The sequence below is a fragment of the Xiphophorus hellerii genome, chromosome 12 (genome assembly GCF_003331165.1).
Source record: "Xiphophorus hellerii strain 12219 chromosome 12, Xiphophorus_hellerii-4.1, whole genome shotgun sequence".
In the NCBI taxonomy this organism is placed as follows: Eukaryota; Metazoa; Chordata; class Actinopteri; order Cyprinodontiformes; family Poeciliidae; genus Xiphophorus; species Xiphophorus hellerii.
The window spans coordinates 34320130-34345183 of NC_045683.1; the positions used below are offsets into that span (position 1 = coordinate 34320130).

The window sequence follows — 25054 nt, forward strand, 5'->3', positions numbered from 1 at the left end:
TTTTTTTTTTGGAGGGGGGGGGAGCGGGAGGTCGCTGTGCATTCTGGGAACAACACAACGACTTCAAGATGGCGGCGAGCAGAAGGCTGGCCAAGGTAAACGTTTCCGTTTGAACTCTATGATGCATTCTTCTTAATATGTAGATGCCTTGTGGGGCCAAACTTCGTGATCACATTGTGTCTAAGAGCATACAAAATATTGAAACAGTTCAATGCTGTACTTACTGTCTTAATCTTTAAATCTTCGGTTAACGAGAGGTCATGCTGGTCATCCAGCCAGGCAGGAACGTTGTTGTGTTCTGCGAGGAGGCCAGTAAATTCATAGCTAGCCCTCATAAAACATCCATCTTATAGATTTTGTAAACGATTGGGTATCGTTGCACCGGTGCTTTGATTAAAGAAGTCGTGGAAATTTGGTCAGATTTATGCTTTTTTTGTCCAAACTTATATGATTTCAGTGCGTGACTGGTTAATCAGTTTATTATTCTAAGATGGTAATAATTCATCACTCCGGTAGTTGAAGTCGATCACACCCTACAGGATAGTTATTAACTGTGAAGCCTGGACAGGAAGTTTAACATTATGGAAATGAACTTCCATTTTTTTTTTGCGTGGAGTTTTATTTAATCGACTGTTGTGCACTTCGTTTTACAAAACACTGGATTTTCAAAAATGCGGTCTTTTTGTATTGAGTGTCACATCACTGTCAGAATTATTAGTCACTTGATGAAGTCACATAAACTCTTATTACCTAGATAAAATCTGTTCATACTTTTTATTCCTCCAAAAGACAAAATCAACCCAAAATTTGATCAGTATATATTACATATATACATTTGCATTTAATAGCAGGCTAAATTGGCAAAGAATGCAGTATTTTAATTACACAGTAGAGAAAGTCATATTGTTTCAGTAAGTAGGTATAGAAAAAAATATTGTTATTTTTATTGCTCTGTATCTCTTGCCTGATGGCAGCAGCTGGAAGAGACCATGGCCAGGGTGTGAAGAGTCATTTAAAATGTCCGTAACTTTCTTGTGGAGCCTGGAAGTGTAAATCTGTTCCATAGTGGGGAGGGGGCAGCCTATGGTTCTCTCTGCTGCCCTAACAACCCTCTGGAGCGCCTTCTTGTCCGCGGATGTGCTACTGCCGTACCAGACACACAGACTGTACGTGAGCACACTCTCTATGGAGCAGTGATAGAAGGCCTGCAGCAGGTCTGAGGGGAGACGGTTCTTCTTGAGTATTCTCAGAAAGTACAGTCTCTGCTGTGCCTTCTTCAACAGCTCCTTGGTGTTGGTGCTCCAGGTTAGCTTGTCCTCCAACTCCATGCCCAGAAACCTGAACACTGGGACCCTCTCCACACAGGTCCCACTGATGGTGAGAGGCTGGATGTCCGTTTTGTTCTTCCTGAAGTCGATCACCAGCTCCTTTGTTTTGGAGGTGTTGGGTGTTGAGGAGCAGGTTATTGACTTTGCACCACTCTGACAGCCGCTTCACCTCATCCCTGTACTCCAGCTCCCCCTTCCCGCCTGAGATGAGACCAACAACAGTCGTGTCATCTGCAAACTTTATGATCTTGTTGCTGAGGTGGTTGGAGACACAGTCATGAGTGTAGAGGGTGTAGAGAAGTGGGCTGAGCACGCAACCCTGTGGCGATCCGGTGTTCAGGCTCAGAGCAGTGGAGGTGTGGGGGCCCAGTCTGACCCTCTGGAAGCGACCTGTTAGGAAGTCCAGGATCCAACTGCAGGTGGCTGATGGGAGCCCAAGGTTTGCTAGCTTGGACACCAGACGTTGGGGAAGTATAGTATTAAATGCTGAGCTGAAGTCCACGAAGAGCACTCTGACGTAGCTCCCCTGCTTCTCTAAGTGGGTCAGGGCAGCATGAAGTGCAGTGGATACAGCGTCCTCTGTGAACCTCTTTGCTTTGTAGGCAAATTGGAGAGAGTCCAGCTCAGCAGCAGGCCAGCGAGGATGTGACTCCGCACCAGTCTCTCGAAGCACTTCATGATGATCGGTGTGAGTGCCACTGGACGGTAGTCGTTCAGGGTGTTGATGTTGGTTCTTTTCGGCAGGGGGACAATGGTAGAGGACTTTAGGCAGGGAGGGACAGTGGCTTGAGACAGCGACTGGTTAAAAATCTTTGTGAAGATTCCAGCCAGTTGGTCTGCACAGTCTTTAAGCACCCGTCCTGACACACCGTCAGGTCCCGCAGCCTTCCTTGGGTTCACCTTCCTCATCACCTGGCTCACCTCACACTCCTCTACTATGAGAGCAGAGCTGCTGTGGACAGGCAGCTGTGATGGAGCTGTGGTAGGTGTCGCCTCAAAGCGGGCAAAGAAGATATTCATCTCCTCTGCCAGGGAAGTGGTTCCCTCCGTGCATGGCTGGTTGCTGGATCTGTAGTTTGTGATGTGCTGAACACCCTGCCACACCTGCCTGGTGTTGTTGCTCCTGAGCTGCTTCTCTATTCTCCCTCTGTATGATGCCTTAGCTTGGCAGATGCCTCTTCTCAGGTTGGCTCCCGCAGAACTGTAGAGTGCTTTGTCCCCGGACCTGAAAGCAGCGTTCCTGGCTTTCAAGAGGCCCGGACCCCCTTAGTCATGCAGGGTTTCCTATTCGGATTGATCCTCAGGAGTCTGTTCCTGGTGACATTGTCCGTGCAGAACCTGATGTAGTCCAAGACTGCTGAGGTGTAGTTCTCCAGGTCCTGATGTGCAAAAACCTCCCAGTCAGTTCTCTGGAAGCAGTCCTGTAGTTGGTGAGAGGCATCCTCAGGCCAGATGGTGACAGTCCGGGTTGTACTGGGGACACGTTTCCGCAGGGGAGTGTAAGCAGGGATCAGTAGCAGGGACACATGATCAGACTGGCCAAGGTGTGCTAAGGGTTTAGCCCTGTATGCTTGTCTGATGTTTGTGTCCAGCTTGTCCAGAGTTTTATCACCCCTGGTTGTGCACTTTACGTGTTGATGGAATTTGGGGAGGACTGATTTCAGATCAGCATGATTAAAGTCCCCAGAGACGATGTGAACAGCCTCGGGGTACTTGTTCTGGTTGTTGCTGATAGTATCATGCAGGAGTCCCACGGCCGAGCTAGCGTTAGCATCCGGTGCTATGTAAACCGCAGTGAGTAGAATGGCGTTAAACTCACGTGGGAGGTATCGGGGTCTGCATTTAATTGTGATGAACTCCACGCCTGGAGAACAGTGGCTAACAACTACTGTGGAGTTCGTACACCAGCTGTTATTTACATAAACGCATAGTCCACCTCCTCTTTTCTTACCGGAGCTCGCTGATCGATCCTGTCGGTGTGCTGTGTAGCCTGCTAGCTCGATCTCCGGGTCCGGTATGGTTGGATTTAACCACGTCTCCGTGATCAACAGAATGCAGCATTCCCGGATGAGGTTGTCAGTTGCAATCCACAGCTTCCATTCGTCCAGTTTGTTAGCGAGAGACCTCACGTTGGAGAGAAAAATGCTTGGTAGCGGTGGTTTGTGTGGCTGTTTCCTGAGCCTCGCTAACACGCCGCTGCGACACCCCCTCTTTTGTTTACGATCTCTGCGCCGTCGCCCTGTCGTAGATACTGGGATTGTAATCCAGGGAGAGCCCGGTGTCCGTGCAATATCGACCGGAATGTTGTTGTGGACACGGAAAAGCACCTGTGACAGACTTTCCCCGATTGCTTGACCAATGGCCAGTAAATTTTGTCGGTTGTAGGTGTTTTTAACCGCGCAAAGTGGAAAAGACAAACTTTGAGTCGGTGAGCACAGAGCCGCTGCGTCTACGCGCGCCGCCATCTTGGAAAAAAACTACTACTCAGCTAACTACATGTGTTGTTTTAAGGTAGTAAAACAAATTGCTTATATTTCCAGCTGTGCTGTGATCACTATGTGATTCACATCTTGTTGTTTGTCTGCGAGTGAAAATAAAAAGGAGTATTTTTGTAATTTTGAGAAAAACTGTAGAGTCTTGAGCTGGCTTCGACCCATTTTGGTGACCAAGACCAAGCCTGAGGCTTAACAATCTAGCAAAGGGCCCGTCTGTGAACTCTCACTAGCTGTGAAAAGAACAGTTACTTTGAAGACAGTTAAGGAGTCCATGGTGTTGTGGAAAAATACTATTACCAAATCACTCAATCAGGCTTGTTCATATATTGTGCACAATACAGAGAGCTTGTAGGACAATCAATAATGAAGGAGTTCTGGGATGGCATTGGATGACCAACCACTTCAGCATTTGAGAAGAAGAGGACAAGTTGACCATTACCTTATGATAAACAATACAAAGATACAACTTCACTTACCTGAGAAAGATTTTGAAGGTGGGAGTGAAAAATAGAACTTAACACAAGAAAAACTGAAATAGTTAGTAATATCAAAAACAAACTAAATAACAAAAATACACCAACCAAAAGCATAGTATCAAGTATAGTATAAGGTATAGCTATTATAGGATAGTGGACCATCAGGGTGGTTTCATCAAGTTTGGTCTCTGAACATAAAATCAGGTCTTTAGAGTTCCACACAGTCTACCCAACTTTGCCACCACAGACAAAATTGCTGGGTCTTGTGATTGAGAGAGGCTGTTATTGTTTTTTTTCCATCTTATATGTTAAATGTTATATCCATCCAGTCATCTAAAGTTGGTTTGTCCTGTGATAATCATTTTCTTGTAATGTTATTTTTACTTGCTATTAATAAAATAGTCATCAGTTATTTCTTCTTTTTTTTTAAACTAATTGATATATTATGCCAAAATACATTTACTTAATCTGAAGGAATGTTCTGTTTGAAAATATCTTGTAGGGCACTATTTAGGTCTTTCCACTAATCTTTTATGACTGCACAGTCCCAAAAGACGCGATGATGGTTTACATTTTGATTTCTGCATTTTCTCTAACAAGTAGGAGGATTTCTGTCTTAGTCACATTTCTGAGTAGGTGTGATAAAAAAATCTTACCAGTTTTTTCAATCCAAATTCTTGCCAGTGTAGTGATTTATTATATGTCCACTGATCTCTCCATATTATTGCCCAATTCTCCTCTGTTATTGTAAGTTGCTCTCTCTTTCCCACCTGGCTTTAACATGAAGGGTCAAATTGTTTTAAGATCTATTAGGTTTCTATAAATAAGTTAATTAAGTTTCATGTTAATTTTTTAATTATAGGCATTGATAAAAATTTCCATTAGGTTTAAATTTTTGTCAGTAATAGGCTTAATTTTTAAGTCAACATTTCTTATTTGTAAATATTGATAGAAGTCCTGTTTGTCTAGAGTAGGGGTTGGCAACCAATGGCTCCGGAGCCACGTGTGGCTCTTTCATCCTTCTGTTGTGGCTCCCAGTGACTTTGGGAAATAGAATATTTTATTAAAATTAAATCATTAAAAAATTATAAATTAAAATCATTTTAAAATAAATTTCTAAATCTGAAGATTATGGTAAACTTGTAACATTAAAACAAAAGTTTTGAACATTTTTAGCACCCAAAATATACGTCATGTCCGCCGATGTGCGACAGGCATTCCTGGCGAACCCCACATGTCTGGCAAACCGCATTTTTTTAGCGCACTGATTTATTGACTTTTTGATCCTTGCCTGGAAGATACATCATAAATAAATCCAAGAAAAGGAAACATTCTGAAGATGGCAGAACATTTAATGCTACGTGGACAGATCATTTTGCTTTCACCGCTGATGAAACTGGTTCACCAGTCTGCGTAATATGTGGCGAAAGACTGGCAAACAACAAGAAGTCAAATGTTGAAAGACATTTCAAGAGCAAACACTCTGTCTTTGCTAAAAAATATGACGAGGGAGAGGAGAGAAAAAAGGCCGTTTCGGAGCTGATGCGGAAGGCTGAAGCGTACGGAGCCCCATAGGGGACATGGGGGATTTTTTTTCCTTTTGCGTTCCCTCGCAATACTGTACTGGTCAGTTATGCAGCATAATTGAACACTGCAAGCCTTTTTTACGGTGGGCGCCGTACCTTCTTCTTTAATATAAGGTTATGTGAGGTTTTTCCATGAATGTTAGTATCTTTTTGTGAAATATCTGAAGTTTTATATCTTTCTTTAGGATAGAAAGGCACCACAAACCTACGATATAAACAGAAACCTTCCGTAAGTAGGAAAGAAATAAAAACACATTATAATTTGGACTATTTCTGAGTTATTATCGCGGGTAATAAATCATCTGACAGTTTTGATTGTGTCTCTGTTGTGTTCGTAGTCTGAATGGTTTAAAGAGCTGCTTTCAGTGCCGCTCCATCTTAGCCTTAACAGACATAAACATGCAGTAAAAAATAAATCGATTTTCAATCAGTGTTTTGCACCAAACAGTTTTTACTATTAACAAGTTTTTATTATTAAAAACACGACAAACTAATGATGGTAAAGGGCCGCACTGGGTTAACTCGGGGAATCTCATCTGTCCGTGTATCAATCAACTTCAAACCTCTTCTTTGTTCTGTCACAATTACATAATTACAAAAACAAATAGTTTTTGGAGGTCATTTGATATGCTAATGCCAAGTTACAGTGGCTTGTGAAAGTATTCGTCCCCCTTGAACTTTTCAACCGTTTGCCCCTTTTCAGGCTTCAAACATAAAGATCTAAAATTTGTATTATTTTGTGAAGAATCAAAAAGTGGGACACAATTGTGAGGTGGAACGAAATTTATTGGATTTTTATCCTCATTATTTTAATATATATTCTCATTGGGGTTGGGAAGGAGGGGTAACAGGAGTACAACAGAAACAGAGGGACTGTTTAAACATTTTGTTAAACATGTTTTATGTCTCTGTGCTTTAAACACAACCCTGAGACTATCACAGAGCATTTATAGGGGACTTTATTACACACAGGTGGATTCTATTTATCATCATCAGTCATTTAGGACAACATTGGATCATTCAGAGATCCTCACTGAACCTCTTTAGTGAGTTTGCTGCACTGAAAGTAAAGGGGCTGAATAACATTGCACGCCCAACTTTGCAGTTTTTTATTTGTTAAAAAAGTTTAAAATATCCAATAAATTTCGTTCCACCTCACGATTGTGTTCCATTTGTTGATTCTTCACAAAATAATAAAAAATTTTGAAATTTATGTTTGAAGCCTGAAAATCGGCAAAAGATTGAAAAGTTCAAGGGGGACGAATACTTTCACAACGCACTGTATTCGAAATGGTCAGTGTGTCAAGCTAAGGGTTATCTGTTTTGGATTTTCTGTGGTGAAGTATCATTGTAAGACAGCAACTGAGTTTTATTAGACTTCTGATGTATCATGTCCATGTTGGATGGAATGGATTGACAAACAGTTCGATTGTCATTAAGTACTGCTAATACTGTAAAGAAATGTTGGATCTCACACTGCTGCCAATTTATCATCAGTATTTAAGGTGATGTTGGATTGTTGTGAACTCTTGCATAATAAATATGAGTATTGTTTTACGGGTCAATGCTCATAATATGGCCAAAGTACTTTATGATGCCAACTTGTAAAGTTTACCCTATTTGGCACACACTTCAACTCTTAAGCAAGGGACAGCTAGAACAGCATTGCATTTATTCTGGCAACACGAAGGAGAATTTTCTGACATTTTAAGCATTCATTGCTTGCTTATTCCTCAGTCTACAACATACAAACATGCATACAGTTAGGTCAGCCCAGGAAGCGATTACAACAAGACTGTTCAATGCGGTGGAACAGGATGGTCTACATGCTGCAGTCTGTTGGAGCAGAGACATGCTGTTGGCGTGTATGCTACTGAGCACGAGTTACCAGCCATACTCACTGAAACCAGTGGGAACTAATGGACAATGTGCTGAACATCTTTGCACCTTTTGAAGAACTCACAAAGGAGATTATCTCAACAACTGCAGCAGTAGAGGTCATCCCAAATGTCATTGCACTCAAGCAGCTTTTGCAGAGGCAAGCAAGCATGATTGGTACAGCCAAAGCTGCGCTATTGGAGGCTGTTGTAAGAAGATTCAACAACACTGACCTTGAGCTTGACCACTATTCTTTTTAAGGTTTTGTTTTTGGGGCACTAGTTGCCTTTAGTAATCTAATAGGAAGGGGGCAGAAAGAGAAGGGTTGAGAGTCAAAAGAACCAAGGACGTAAGTCGAACTCGGGATGCCGGGTCTCTGTTTACGGGGCAATTGCTGTTACCACTGCGTCACGCGGCGCCCTTGGCTGCTATTCCTGATCCAAGGCAAGTAAGTATAAATATTCTATTTTCTATCCATAGTTATTTTAGCCTACTGCTATATTTCAACAAACATTTAAATTAAATAAAAAATGAAAATTGCTTGATTGAAATGCATTCACTTACATGCAAGTCATAAAAATTTAAATGTATGGAATTTTTATGACATGGATTCATTAAAATTCATGCAACCCATAAAAACTAAAATTGACCCATCTTTCTTTGTTGATTCAAAACAAGGTACAAGAATGGCTACTTCTCAGCAGAGGTGAAAGATCAATTGAAACGGCTCCTTTTGGTCAAACGTTCAGAGGGGGAGACCAGATGCACACCTGTGGATGAGAAACTTGTTTCAGGAAAATTCTCTGTAGTGGGACCTCCTGATATTTGCACCTGCAGCCAAAATGTGTGGTCTACTGTTTGCAGAACTGAAATCTTGAAAGAAAATATTAATAAGGAGCAACAACTGGCCAGCCTTTCTGCTATTCAGGTACAGAATTACCTGTCTGAGATTCCTATTGAAAGGAGCCAGAACCCATTGGCCTTCTGGAAGCTCAATGGAAAGTGTTTCCCTCATCTTGCTCTACTTGTCTGAGCTTGTCTCTCTCAAGTATTGAAAGCAAGCGCTTGGCTGGACATGTAGTAGCTCAGAAAAGAAGTTGCATGTCTGGTGAAAATGCAGAAATGTTTTTGTTCATCAAGAAAAACCTGCCACTTGTACAAGTTACTGCAATGAATCTGTGAGAACAAACTTTCCTGTGCCAATGTTTGTCTTACTGCTCATATGAAAATGCTGTACACATTCTTTACTTTTTTGTTGAATGTTTGACATTTAGGAGCTTTGGTCCTGTAAGCTTTTTCAGGTTATATTTTAGGTTGTTTTTATATGTAAAAACAGTTGTTTTCACAAGGAAACCTAAAACTTAATTCATGTTATTGGTTGTTTAAGTTGTTGTGTTATGTCCTCAAAGTAACTCAGACCTTGTGATATATATATTGAGTTGTTTTTTTAAAGCAAAAATACTGCTGTGCACGTTATTATGACAAGAGGCTTAAAACAGGTCTAGTCTAACCTGTGTTCAATTTTTGTTTTGTAGTGTAAAAAGTGAAAGACTAAAGGAAATGATTTAGTTTAGTTTAGTTTTGTAATTTGTATAACAATTATATAAATTTCATTTATCTTTCAGAGGACTATCCAATGGGCAGTTAAAACAAGTTTGTATTGTTTCAAGGGTATATTTTTCAATAAAACAAGATTGAAACATTGAAAGTGTATTGTGACCTTTCAACACCTAACGGTATTGGATATATATATATATATATATATATATATATATATATATATATATATATATATATATACTGCTCAAAAAAGTAAAGGGAACACTTAAACAACACAATATAACTCCAAGTAAATCAAACTTCTGTGAAATCAAACTGTCCACTTAGGAAGCAACACTGATTGACAATCAATTTCACCTGCTGTTGTGCAGATGGAATAGGCAACAGGTGGAAATTATTGGCAATTAGCAAGACACACTCAATAAAGGAGTGGTTCTGCAGTTGGGACCACAGACCACTTCTCAGTACCTATGCTGTCTGGCTGATGTTTTGGTCAGTTTTGAATGTTGGTGGTGCTTTCACACTCGTGGTAGCATGAGACGGACTCCACAACCCACACAAGTGGCTCAGGTAGTGCAGCTCATCCAGGATGGCACATCAATGCGAGCTGTGGCAAGAAGGTTTGCTGTGTCTGTCAGCGTAGTGTCCAGAGGCTGGAGGCGCTACCAGGAGACAGGCCAGTACACCAGGAGACGTGGAGGAGGCCATAGGAGGGCAACAACCCAGCAGCAGGACCGCTACCTCCGCCTTTGTGCAAGAAGGAACAGGAGGAGCACTGCCAGAGCCCTGCAAAATGACCTCCAGCAGGCCACAAATGTGCATGTGTCTGCACAAACGGTTAGAAACCGACTCCATGAGGATGGTATGAGGGCCCGACGTCCACAGATGGGGGTTGTGCTCACAGCCCAACACCGTGCAGGACGCTTGGCATTTGCCAGAGAACACCAGGATTGGCAAATTCGCCACTGGCGCCTTGTGCTCTTCACAGATGAAAGCAGGTTCACACTGAGCACATGTGACAGACGTGACAGAGTCTGGAGACGCCGTGGAGAGCGGTCTGCTGCCTGCAACATCCTTCAGCATGACCGGTTTGGCAGTGGGTCAGTAATGGTGTGGGGCGGCATTTCTTTGGAGGGCCGCACAGCCCTCCATGTGCTCACCAGAGGTAGCCTGACTGCCATTAGGTACCGAGATGAGATCCTCAGACCCCTTGTGAGACCATATGCTGGTGCGGTTGGCCCTGGGTTCCTCCTAATACCTGTTCCTCATGTGGCTGGAGTGTGTCAGCAGTTCCTGCAAGATGAAGGCATTGAAGCTATGGACTGGCCAGCTCGTTCCCCAGACCTGAATCCGATTGAGCACCTCTGGGACATCATGTCTCGCTCCATCCACCAACGTCACGTTGCACCACAGACTGTCCAGGAGTTGGCGGATGCTTTAGTCCAGGTCTGGGAGGAGATCCCTCAGGAGACCATCCGCCACCTCATCAGGAGCATGCCCAGGTGTTGTAGGGAGGTCATACAGGCACGTGGAGGCCACACACAATACTGAGCCTCATTTTGACTTGTTTTAAGGACATTACATTAGAGTTGGATCAGCGTGTAGTGTTATTTCACTTTAATTTTGTGTGTGGCTCCAAATCCAGGCCTCCATTGGTTAATAAATTTGATTTCCATTGATGATTTTTGTGTGATTTTGTTGTCAGCACATTCAACTTTGTACAGAACAAAGTATTCAATGAGAATATTTCTTTCATTCAGATCTAGGATGTGTTATTTGAGTGTTCCCTTTATTTTTTTGAGCAGTGTATATATATATATATATATATATACACAGTACAGACCAAAAGTTTGGGCACACAGTTGTGTCCAGACTTTTGGTCTGTACTGTATATATATATATATATATCTCGATGACAAACTGATAAAAAACTGACAACAGCCAAAATCACAATTGACAGGCTTTTTAATGATCAGTAATAAAATGTTCCTCTACCAGACGCAGTTGCAAAGGATTCAGTTTGTCCATCAGCGTAGAACATCACCCTTATGGATTATGACTTGATAGTGAGATCCAGCAGCCTTTAATTTTTTAACTTAATTTTCATGGTAAACGACATGGACTACAACTGACAAATGAATACAGACAGGTCCGTTTTTGCTTTTCAATATTAACAACTTGTTGTTTTCATGTCAATTTCAGTTCCTGCAACGCAATTTTGTTATTGACCTTGACAATAACTTCAAGATATGTTTTTTATTGTGGGATCAATGGTGGAGGGGAATGTAAGATCTTGGGCTGAAACGATTAATCGGATTAATTATAATGAACCAGTTATAGAGATAATTTACTAATTTACATAATTAATAATTAACTGGAGTATACAGATATTAAAAAAACAATTTGCTGAAAAAAACAGCACATTTGGAGCAGATGTTAAGCCCGAACTGTACAAAAATGTACCCATTTTGTACTTTTGTCCATCAGTTTGTTCTACCCAAAACACCATAAATAGAATTAGTGTCAACCAGTTCAAATTATTTAAAAAACATTTTGGTAACACTTCTTGAAGGAATGTGCATAAGGCTGACATGACACTGTCATGAAGATGAAGTCTTCATGAGTATTTGTGACTGTCATTTGGTAAACAATTACAGTTTTAATACAAAAACTACATTATTTAAAATGTCTTTGTGACAACTTGCCATTCACCAAGACAAAAAATGTTTTTGTTTTGACCACTTGATATTAACTAAGAATCATCATCCGTCATAAATATGTTATAACAGGCATTACATATCAAACTTTAAAAAGTTATGTATCTTTGGGTATTACTACATTAACCTGTCATTTGTTAGTTTTAACGGTGACAGTCACAAGACCATTAATAATTGACATTAATATTTTCCCTTACACATTGGAACACACAACAATTATGTTGCTTTATTACATTACTCTGTCATATGTTGTTAGTCTTAACTTTCTTCATCTAATTGATCCCACAATATTCCAGCAAGATGTCTACGAAGCACTAGTGAAACACGATCAACCTCTCACTAACTGCACTGGCTGCCATTCTATGGTAGCATGCTCGTCCTGTCTGTGCGTCGCCAATAAAATGGCTAAAAAACATTTAATGTATGAACTGATTTTCCATAATTTAGTTTATGTATATAATGTACAGTGTTTTTTGTCACCAACTGTGTGTGTAACATGTTTCATGTGCGGAGGAGCGATCAGAAACCAGAGAACAGATTCGAGGTGAGGCAGGCAGTTCTCTTGCCTCAAGGCAGGGGGCGCTCATGATCCCAGACATTGTGACTCCACAATGGAGTCACAATGTTACTGTTAAGAGACAGTAACAGCGAGCTAAACACACAGCAAAGTGTATTTATAGTTTTCTCCTCGTATCACAGCAATCACTTATAAATAATCGCAAAATAAACATTAAGCCTAAAACCATACTACTGCAACAGACTGAATGTTCTGCTCTTTGTGTGGGAAATATCTGAGTGTTTTTTAGGGGCGTTGTTGTCAGTTGCTATGGCAATGAGTCTGTGTATAGCCTGGCCAATCCAGAGATCGAGAAAGATGTGGTTTTGAGTTGAACTTCAATGGGTTTCCCCTTTGCTGTGGAGCATAGCACGAAATTAATAATACCTAAATTTCCAAGTTTGATCGAGTTAACGGAATTATTCTACGGCAGCAGCGCAGCTGTGGATGACATGTAAAAGAATTGTCTTTTTGCCCTCCAGCGTTGTCCGCATGCGCTAAATTTCCTTATGTAAACAATAACAGGACAAAGGATGCTACTGAAGACATGCTACGGGTGTGAAGGTGCTTATGGGGACTAGCCATGAGAGATAGAAGAAGTCACTGTACCAGAGTATTTGGTTGGAAGTCCTGTTGAATGCTCATTAAGTGAAAAGATACACTGATGTGCCTAAAAATATATATTAAGCTATGTATTAGGAATAACAGTGGTTGGAACTTCTGCCAAACAAATATTTGGTCAGCATAGTTTAGTTCAGCGCTAGTTATTATTTTACTTGTACTAAGAAATTAATAGAATTTACAGGGTTTCTCCCAGTGTATGATAAGCCTGACGGGTCGCTAGACTTTACGTGGCCCCCTGCCAGGCTAAGCATTGTTTGTTTTTGTTTTTATTAAAAAAAATAACAATAAAAAAATATATATTTTTAGTAAGCTGGACCGCAAGCATCTCTTCTGCGGTGAGCATTTTACTGGCAGGTCAGAATTATTCCTGAAAGAAAGATGGGTTTATAGTTTTTATAGTTGATCCATTGAACAGGGAGCGCTCACCAATCAGACCTCTGGCTCCTCTATGGCCGCTGCACGCACAACGTCGCAGCTTGATCTCTGAAGTTTACCTTGGCGCAGATCGCTCATCCACGGATCGCTGCTACTTGTTCCACTTTACTCTTGATGTAAGAGGAACTATTAATTCCTCTTACATCAAGAGGAATTAAATCATTTGACAGTGTAATAAAACTTAATGAAACCTTTATTATTGGTCCTACTTGTTACATTTTATTTCAGGTAGGGTGAAATATTAATGACAGTGTTGTTAGTAAACCTGTCACAATAAACAATAAATCAAGTAATTACACAATAAATTACAAAAAACTCAATCATTTTCTTCATTTATCGTTTTTCTCTTTCTTCAGTCTGGTGCTTTGGTCTCATCTATCCCCTTTTTTGAAAGACAATTTTGTTTACAGAGACTTCATAATTCATTTTATTTGTTGTTTCTGTTGCTTTCTTTATTTATTTTGGATATTTCCAATGTCCTCAAGTTCCAGTGTTTAAATGTTTATAAAAAGTTAAAGTTTATTGATCCTTGAAAATGTGTTGTTGCATTATTATTATGCCATTATTACTATCCCATTACTTGAAAATGGTCTCAAAACAATATTATTGTTTATTGCAATTAGTTCTGGGACAATTTATCATCCAGAAAAATTTGTAATGGTGACGGGCCTAGTTGTTGAAGCTATTGATAGTGTAGTAAAACATAACAACCTCATTATTACTGATCCTACTTGTTCCACTTTACTTGAGGTAAGGGGAAATATTAATGACTGTGTCGTTAAAGCTTTTTACAGTGTAATAACACTTAATGATATCCGTAACTAGTTCAATGTGTTCCAATGTGTAAGGGAAAATATTAATGACAAAACTATAATGGTCTCAGGACTGTCACTGTTAAGATTAACTAGAATTGACAGGAAAGTTTGGTAGTACACACCTGCTAGGATATATTTATGACAGATGATGATTCTTGGTTCATGTCAAGTTGTCATAACAAGGACATTTTTTCTCCAGGATAATGACAAGACATTTTAAACAGTGTCAACTTTGTATTAAAAGTGTTATTTACCAAATGGCCCTTAATGACAACAGTCATAAATATTCATGAAGACTCATGACAGGTGTTATGCCATGTTTAAGACAGTGGCATGCACAGCCCTTCAAAATAAGTGTTACTAAAAGATTTCAATCAGTTATGAAATGGTCAAAAGCGTAACCCCACACTGTATTGAGTGAAGTGATATTGGATATTTTCTAGCTGTAGACACTTCCTTTTTAACAAATAAACTAAAAGAATACTATGTGATTGGATTTTAGCCAAGTTATATTATTTTAAAAGAGATTCAATTATTTTTTGCATCTATTATTGTCTTTCTAATATTGTATACTTAAAAAAGGCTTAAATGGTAAAATGAAAAATCTGCAAAATGTGCCAATTTTTTTGATCTGATTAGTCATCACAATATTTGATAACAAATATAATTGTTAGTTGAAGGGCTAGAAAGGTCCTTGTAGGTTTCACATCTACCTACTAAGAAAACACATGCTATCAGTGTTTTCTTAATTACAGATGGATAAAGCCATTTCATCAGTAACAGATAATGTATCTACTGTATAATTTCAAGATGGTGCTTTTTTTTACTTGAATCATTTTTGTGAATTTTACAGGCACGTTTCTCCACATCAGTGACCTTTGGTCTCCGCTTACAATGGGAGTGTGATACATTCAGGGCTGGGTTCTTTTTGCGGGATCTCTTGTGTCTGAGAAGAACCTCTTCTGTTAGTTTGTCCACCGCTTATGACCTCCCCAGCTTTGTTCTACTTATGTGGACTAATCATCTCTGTTTAAGAAGAGTCTGATGTTGTCACCAATCTTCTTTTCTTTGCTTCTTTCACTGCTTCTTGTGGTTCTCTTGGCTTCTTTGACTTGACTTGCAAGCAGCAATGATGATCTGTAGTAATCTATTAGTTTTATTTTTTCCTCAGACAGTCAGGTTTCCTTTTTCCACACAGTATTTTTTGTGACTTCCTTAGATTGTCTCTTAGTTTGTGTGTATGTTTCTATTCGTCGATCGATCACAGCATTTGCAGTTGAGACTTTTAATGTATAATATGTCATGTTTGGTTTATTAGGAACTTGAAGAGATTCGGAGATCTGGGATGAAGAACTTCAGAAACATTCAAGTTGAGGAATCAAACCTATTGTCATGGCAAGGGCTTATTGTTCCTGTAAGAAGTTATCTCTTTTTGTTTTTCTAGGCTGATTTGCCTTAATTTGGATTTATAGTTTTAATCATTAACTTTTCTTCCAGGACAATCCACCGTATGACAAAGGTGCATTCAGGATTGAAATAATTTTTCCAACCGAGTACCCATTCAAGCCTCCCAAAATCACATTCAAGACAAAGATCTATCACCCCAACATCGATGAGAAAGGTCAGGTATGCTTGCCTGTGATTAGTGCTGAGAACTGGAAACCCGCTACCAAAACTGACCAAGGTTAGTGGTACCACATGATAAAACTGCCTTTTTTTATCATAAATGATCTGAGCTACCTGATAAAGCTAGCTGAGCTATTTTACCAATAAAATGTTGTTTTTTTTGTTTGTCAATGAACGCTATTTTGTTATTGTTTCTTTGAAAACACGTTAAAAAAGCACTAAAACAGTGATTCTCAACCTTTTTTGGTCCAGCACCCCTCTGTCCATTATCCAGGTCCTTATTGCCCCTCTTCAAAGATGTAGGCTACTTTGCACTGAATATTATTTTATTATTAATATAACTATAATTATTGTTGCTGTTATGATTTAGATTATTTCTGTACAATCAAAATCATAACAGCAAAAAACACTTTAATTTTTTTTTTAAGTGTTAAAAGAAATTGTGTTTTTGTTTTTCTAAAATTACTGAGCCCTCTAGTGCAGTCGTCCCCAACCCCGGTCCGTGGACCAATTGGTACCGGGCCGCACAAGAAATAATTAAATATTTCCGTTTTATTTATTATCCGAGTCTGGAGGATCTTTTATTTTGAAAATCCTCTAACCGGATTCTCTCGGTTACGTCTTGCGCACCAACATTGAGCCACAAGCAGCAAAATGAGTAAGAAACAGATCAGATTCTTTGGAAAGTTTCTTTGTGAAGATGAAAAGGCCCAGAGAATGGATTTATCCCGGTAGGTGATTCCCACAGTCCAAGCTCTGCATGATATGGTGACCGGATGTTAATGAGGCAATGAAGCTTCAAACTGCTTCGCGCCAAACACCCTGTGCATAAGCAACACTTCGGGTGTCATTGTCTTCCATCCATCCTAGATGGACCGTCTCGTTGCAGAGAAACAAGCTCAGGGCTCCCATTAGTTAGCGTGAGTTAAAATTCTCACGAAATTAAAATGTTCGTTTTTGTGGCGCATCTGTATCTTATTTTGAAGGGATTTGTAAACGTTACCATAGCGACCAGAGTCAGAGAGCGTTAGGGCAGTGGTCGAGACGAGATTAGAGGAGTAGAGCTTGTGAGTTTTAGGTCTGGTTCACGCTGCACGATTTAAGGATTGTCGGCCGATTTTCCAAACCTCCGTGACCACAGAGCCGATAAAAGTCCAACAGGTTCGGTCGGTTCGTGAGTCCAGCCATACGGCAGGAGCAACACACCACAAGAACCGATTCCACTCACTCATCCCGATTCCAGAAGAAAATCCCGCCCAACATACTGTACGTGAATTTAGAATAAACTAACACGGATGACGATGTAGAAACAGTAGTGATAGTTTGTGGCTCATTTTAAGCGATAAAAAACGTAACAAACAGAAAAGGCGTGAGTGGAGCCGCTCTATTTGCTGCACTGTGCGCTAAACCGGACTCTCAGTTGCGCCATGTCAACTGTTTGGGATTTCCCTCCGTGCTTACGTTATGGCGTTTTCTGATTGGCTACCTGTCACATTCAACAGGCTGCGTTCTAATTCCCAGTCAGGGAAAACCCCACAGGCTGAGATAATCGAGCCAAGACAATCAAACATGTTGAATATGCCCGATTTTAGATCGGAGCGGCCCCGACGTTCTACGTAACACACCACACTGCAGGTCGGAACGTTCTATGATTGTCATAAGGGGAAAATCGGGACAAAAAAATTTTTAAATTATGTCATGTGACCTCCTCCACACCCATCTCCCCGGGCCGCAGTAAAATTGCCAAGCCTTGACCGGTCCGTGGTGATAAAGAGGTTGGGGACCACTGACCTAGAGGGCTCTGTATAAAATAAATGCACATTATTTAATTATTAGTTTCTCAGCTATGTGAACAGAAGTTATTTTTACAGGTGTCTAAGAAAAATGCAAATTGACATTCACCTTAAAATTGGTAGGCCTAACAAAAGCCAGTCAGAATGGCACAAAACAAAACGATTCAAACTTTATCAGCTTTCTCATTCTGTGCCATTTTCTGATGTTAATTGCTAAATATTGCAACTAACAAGATTTAGCAACTAACTTTTATCTGACCTGGCCAGATAAAAGATGTACAACAATGCCAGTTTAAGCTTCAAACTACTTACAAAATACTGTTTTCTGCAACATTAAAACATGGCTAGAACTGCAACTATATCAATCATAACTCATCTTCTCTTCAGTGTTTTTGTCATTTCCTTGTGGTGCAGCTCTGTGCTGCCTTCAGTAGAACGGGACGTCAGAGTATCAGCTATAAAATTTCACCCACATGGCATTCACTGTGAAAACCAGAGCTTAAGTGGAAAAACAAAAGTTCCTGATCCTTTTAATGTCATAAATATTGGACAGAAACATGTATTATATCTTTATATAGACCTGTCTTATTGATTTATAGATCTATAGTTTTACTGTACAGAAATTACAAAGAAAAAAACTGGCTCTTAATCAAATCCTAATGAGTTAAATTGAAAATGTAATGGAGTCACTTACAGCATCATGACATTAAAACTGACATGAAACATAATATTAAAGAACTAAATATGCAGGATAAAATCTAATTCAAAACATGAATAAGTTCCTTATTACTGTTATGGTCTGTAAAATATGCATTTTACATATTTTATTATTTATATTATTTTAAAATATGTATTTTAATTCTTAGTATTAGATGTGGTATCAACAAAGCTGTGGCACTTCAACAATATTATCTTACCTTTGATCTACTGTAAAAACACTGTTTGTTTTTGCCATATTCATAGTCCCTTGTATTAATTATTGCCCAAAAGGCCTTGCCATACAGGTTTATTCCTCTGCATTTAGTTAGGTCCGTAGTTTTGTTTTTTTTTTTTGCATTTTGTTCGTCATGCATTTCTGTTTAGTTTCCTTTGATTAGTATTATCCTTTCTTGGTTTAGTTACAGTGCCTTGTGAAAGTATTCGTCCCCCTTGAACGTTTCAACCTTTTGCCGCTTTTCAGGCTTCAAACATAAAGATCTAAAATGTTTATTATTTTGTGAAGAATCTACAACAAGTGGGACACAATCGTGAGGTGAAACGAAATTTATTGGATATTTAAAACTTTTTTAACAAATAAAAAACTGCTCTTTCCACAGATTCAGGGAGCGCATTAATGGGGAAAAACAGACTGACCTGTTACAACGAAAAATGTTCTGATGCACTGATAAGTAAAATCTAAAAGTACCGTTGCATACTGGACCACTTATAGCACTGGTGTTGACTCTGTAAAATGAAAGCTATCGTGGTCACCCATGGAAGGATGTCTTTATCTAAGTAAGAATAAGAAAGTATCCCGGGCGTGCCGTGGTGGCGTAGGGGTTAGCGCGACCCGTATTTGGAGGCCTCGAGTCCTCGACGCGGCCATCGTGGGTTTGACTCCCGAACTCGACGACATTTGCCGCATGTCTTCCCCCCTTTCCTTCCCCGTTTCCTGTCAGCCTACTATCATATAAGGGACACTAGAGCCCACAAAAAGACCCCCTGGAGGGGTAAAAAAAATAAAATAAAATAGAATAAGAAAGTATCCCAAAATGTGAGTGAATCAAAGTTTTTCATTCAGACAAAGGTAACAGAGGACTCTATAGATGTTAATAATAAATGGACAGACATAAAAAATACAGAATAACAGTGGTATCAAAGAGGACGAGCAGTACTTGAGGCACCTGCAGGAACTTTAACCTCTGCTGGATCTTCTTTTGGAGAATGTCTTTTTGGCAAGACCACCACAGTTGTAGAGAGAAAGTGGGGCCCTGGAAATGTGAAATAATTCACAGCATATGCCCTATTACGTACTTGAAAATGGTAAAATCCTGAAAGGGCTATTTTCAGGTGGTTGTCACTACTCCAGCAGACCAGCTGATCCACCTTCTGTCTGTACACAGACTCATAATTGTCCTGAATCAGAGCGGTGACGGCAATATGATCTCCCTGTCCTGATGGAGAAGAGAAGCAGGGAGAGAGAGCACTTTTCTTTGGAGTGTTTGTGCTGATGGATTTTGTGCTGAAGATTATGCTGCCCAGACTGTCCTATTGCTGCCGATCACTCAAGTAGTTGGTATTCTATTATTTATTTATTTACTTCACTTCCTTTTTAAAAAAAGGAACTCACAGTTTTTCAAACATTTCACAGATCTTGAGAAAATTTCTCAGGATCTTGAGAAAGTAAGTTGCGATTGCTTGTTTTTCTTTCTCCATATCCCCATAAGATTTAGTATCTGTAAAGATTTAGTATCTGTATTAAGCAAAATTTCTGGAGCATGGTTAAAAAGACAGAATGAAGGAAGACTGTAGGAAATATTTACCAATGAACTCTTATATAGATGTACTGCTGTCCAGAAAAATTGAATATAGTTACAGGACTAAAATAAATGAATAAATGTACACTTATGTATTTTTCATTTGTGACAGAAATCTTAAAGTTAATGTTCCTTAAAGCTGTAGAACTGTAAATTCTTCTACACGTTTGATAGAATAATTTAAAGTTCTGTTCATGTATAAAGATCAAGGTGCATCTGGGGAAAACCCAATTACACATCTCCCTCTAAATATTCTGAATTGAACGCCACCCCATAGGTCATGCTTCAGAGCATCATAACCAGATAACGAAGCTTATATCTTCAGAGATTTGGACTAACTCTGACAATTTTCCTGTCCAGAAAAATTTCTTGCAAAATGACAGCTCTGAAGATACTTATAAAAATTCTTAGTTAGAAATATGGAAATTGGTCCTAATTTGTTCAAAAGATTTAAGAGTCGGAGTCTGTCCCGCAGATGATTTGATAGTCCCTTAGATGACCATTCAGATAAACCAATGTTTCTAATGCGGCCTGGCAAATCTGGGTTAAAGTTAATGTCGACAAAGAAGAGAAGGTTCATATATTTTCACTTCTTGACTCATGGGTATTTGTTATTCCAAATAAAGCGAGATAAACGAGAGTTCACTGATTTGCAGAGTCCAGGAGATAGGTAGCAGGGAAGATTTTGAAATAAGTAGTTGAGTCGTGGAAGAATGTTCATTTTGATGGTATTGATTTTTTCTAAGAAAATAGTTTGTAGAGTAGCCCATTTTGTTAAATCATTTTTAGTCTTCTGATTTAAAGGTGAGTAGTTGGTTTCAGAGAGATTATTCATATCAGATGTAGCAAAGATTTAAAGCCCCTCAGACATTAGAAAGGGAGGTTGTGGGGCGTTCCGTGGTGGCATAGGCCGGGGATAGCACGACCCATGTTTGGAGGCCTTGAGTCCTCGACGCGGCCGTCGCGGGTTCGAATCCCGGACCCGACGATATTTGCCGCGTGTCTTCCCCCCTCCCCCTTTCCTGTCAGCCTGCTTTCATATAAGGGACACTAGAGCCCATAAAAGACCCCCTGGAGGGGTACAAAAAAAGAAAAAGAAAGGGAGATTGTATTAAAAGGGGTGGCAGACTTCCCTATTCTGATTTTGTATCCTGACAAAGCACTGTGGACATTCTCATAGATTCCAAGATGGCTGGAATCGATTTCTCAAGTTTGCGCATATACAAAAGCATATCATAAGCAAATAGTGAAATAACGTGACCCATCTATATTAATTCCACATACATCAGCAGTAGTCCTGTTAATCCCGACCAGAGGCTCAATAAGCAATGGAAACAATAAGGGTGAAAGGGTTCCCACAAGGAATGTCTCTGACACATGAAATTCAATTGCTTTTCAACTCTGTCAACAGCCTTCGCTGCATCAATGGGGGCAATTAATACTGGCTCTTTGTTAGTATCAAGATACTGAACAACATTAAGAACATGTCATATATTGTTTTTGCCATATATTGATTTTATAAATCCTGCCTTATTTGGGTCTATTATTTTAGGGAGGATGTTTTCCAATCTCCAGGACAGTACTTTTGCCATAATTTTGTACATTAAGCAAACTAACAGATCTAAAGGAAGAACAGTCCATAGGACTTTCACCATTTTTTCAAAGCAGACTAATGGAGGCGTATCTCCATGAGGGGGGATGCCGTTTTTCAAAATGTTAACAGCAGGCATAAATATTGATTGAATAGTTGGCCAAAATGACTTAGAAATTCCAGTGGAAACCTACTGGGGCCAGGCCATTTTCCATTTAGCATTCATTTTAATTGCTGCCCAGACCTCCTCCAAAGTAATAACACCATCTGAGACGGAGCAATACTCTGCAATAGTAGGTAGAGATATACTGCTCAGATAAGAGGAGATATCTGCTGAGTCAGTCATATTTGTATTGTATAGAAATATATAATATTGTGGAGAGTTCCGTTGATAATCATTGGGTCACATATGGTATTTTCGTTCTACATTCTTATTATATTAATTAAATGGCTATTATCTTGATTTTTCAAAAGGTCGGAAAGCATACTAGATTTATTGCCAAATTCACATTGTTTCTGTTTTGTGCACAAGTAGTATTTTCTGAACATGACGGCTGTATACTACATTAAGCTTAGACTTAACAGCCATCAGTGTCTGTTCATTTGTTCACACCAATAAGTTAGTTCTGGAAAAAAAGAACTGAAGAAGGGAGATGTGGACAAAAATGTTCGTAGTCTGGAGCAGAGGTTGTGCTAAATTTTATTCGTTGACCATCAAATGGTAAAAATGACATTTAATTGCATTTTATTTCCATTTTGTTTAATTAATATTCAGCAAGCTGAACAGATAACCCACATTGTGTCATCAAGCTGAATACCTTTAACTTTTTCTCTGCAGTGAGAACGTTTTTGAAATCAAGTAACATTTCACCATTAGAAGTGATCAGAAGTCGGCAAGACTCTGAACGCAACTGATCCTGCACACGCTCCCCTCAGCGGGAGAATAATCCCGGAGAAGCAGGGTTATTGGCACTCAAGGTCACCTTGCATAATTTAAATATTAAGACAATAAAAGTGAAGCACAGCTCTGCTCTCCATAGAAACAAGATGGGCAGGGCAAACAATGAGATGAATAGAAGAGGAGGATCTGAGGGTATGGGCGGGTGTAGCAATGTGAAGGAGGTTCAAAAGATAAGGAGGGGTGAGGTTGTAAACAACTTTGAAAGTAAAAGAATAAGTATTTTGTAGTTGATGGGGATGGGAAGTCAATGGAGCTGTGGTACAATAGGTGTGATGTGATTGAGAGGGTTGGATATGATGCGGGCAGCTGAATTTTGGACCAATTGTAGTTTATGGAGGGTTTTCTGTGCTTGGCCAAAAAGAAGCGAATTGAAGTAATCTAAACGAGAGGTGATCAGACTATGAGACAATTTATATTTCCAAGATGGAAGTAGGGGGGGACGCTGACACAGTAAACTGGGGAAGATTCCAGTGGAGGATGTGTAGGTTGATGTTGCTGAAGGCCAAGTTGACGGTCACAAATGGATTTACAACACAAGTTCCTGGATAGCTGAGTTTGTGCAGGATGTAGTGTACTCCCATCTTTGTTGCTTCATCTACCAATCATGTTTCCTGATAAGCCATCTTCAGAGGGGGCTGCATGACACAATCATAGCTTACTTACTTGGGTTGCAGTTTGCTAGTGAAAGGGGCTGGAGATGGGTGAAGGTGCTAACATTATTGCTTGGATTTGAATCAGTATTTTTTGCAACCAATGAAAGCAAGGTTGTAACAAATACATTGGCCAATATAATTTTCACAGTTGTGGCCTTGGAATAAAGTCCAGAGTCCTCAACATCCGAGACGAAGACAAGACAGAATACAAATGAGTCAGAGACCATCAAAAAGTGGTCTTGGTCTCAAGTACTAGAACACTGGTACTTGTATCAATCACACTGACATTGTTTACATATTTGTTATGTTTTTGGTTTTTAGGATCTTATTATGTTAATTGTTTTTGTTTTTTTTGCAGTAGAATCACACAAAGTGAGTAAAATTAGAACAGAATTTGTATGTTAGGAAGTGTTAAAACTTCCAGCCATGTTTGGAAATTTCTGAGGTTTAGAATGAACAGCATAGTAAAAACCTAAGATGGAAGAGATGTTGGCAAACAACCACAGGTTAAGCCAGTTGATGCTGCAAACAGCCTACATTTTAAGTTGCAGCTCATTTTATTGCTTTAAGTCTTAAAGCAGCACTACTATGTATTTTTCATCACATAGTGCCATTGTATAGCCCAATTAAGTTACTGTTACCTTCAGCTATTAAAATTGTGTATATACCATACGTAACTTAAAGGAAATTTATGAAGCTCCTGCTCTTTCTGACAGTCCACCTTCACCATGTCATCACAATAGTAACTGTCTTGGATACCAGTCATATGTAGAAATGGAATGCCTTCTGCTGAAAATATTAGTCATGAACGAGGAGGCGAGAGCAAGCGATGCGTGTGTGGAAGCAGATCTCTATTTAGCTTGTGCAAATCTATATTCCTCTTGTGTGGATGTTGTTTTTACACACAAGATTTTGGCTTGATTATGCCACCATACAACAGATCCTGGATATTAAATCAGCTACAGGTTAAATAATGGAGGCCCACCGCAGGTACATTGTTTGAGCCAGCAGCTAGAGCTAATAAAGCAGGCAGCAATGTTGTCAAGCCTGTCGGATCCCTGCCTCTGTGTCTGCACTGCCGTGCTTCCGACACAGGGGGATGGACAGTGGCAGTTTCTGTTAAGGGCAACCGCCCAGGACGGCATCTTGTGGGGAGCGCCGTGAGTGCCCCTGCCCCAAAGGTGCCCATTAACCCATAGTGTTTTTCCACCAGCCTGCCTCTGGTCCCGGTCCGCTCCGGCCAGATTCGTTTTCCACTAGCAAATCCAATGTGGCTCAGCCCGGATGTTCGCAGATTGTCATTCCTTCTTCAGGGGTACAAATAGAAGCACCAAGCAGGGTACGGCACTGAAACCATTTGATTAACAGCTGAATGCATTCATTGATTGTGGACAACAGACATGCTGTCTGCTATCAGAGAGCTGCTCATACAGAGGATTAATAA

General features: G+C 39.8%; 1 protein-coding gene across 1 annotated transcript in view; it reads left to right on the forward strand.

Annotated features, from left to right (window-relative positions):
• The window catches only part of ube2l3b (ubiquitin-conjugating enzyme E2L 3b), a 26322-nt gene continuing 1268 nt past the window's right edge, over nt 1–25054 (forward strand). Inside the window, exons 1-3 of the mRNA XM_032577537.1 lie at nt 1–95; nt 15789–15884; nt 15968–16154. Of these exons, the coding sequence (XP_032433428.1) occupies nt 69–95; nt 15789–15884; nt 15968–16154 (310 nt within the window). The 5' untranslated portion in view covers nt 1–68. The remainder of the gene's footprint in view (nt 96–15788; nt 15885–15967; nt 16155–25054) is intronic.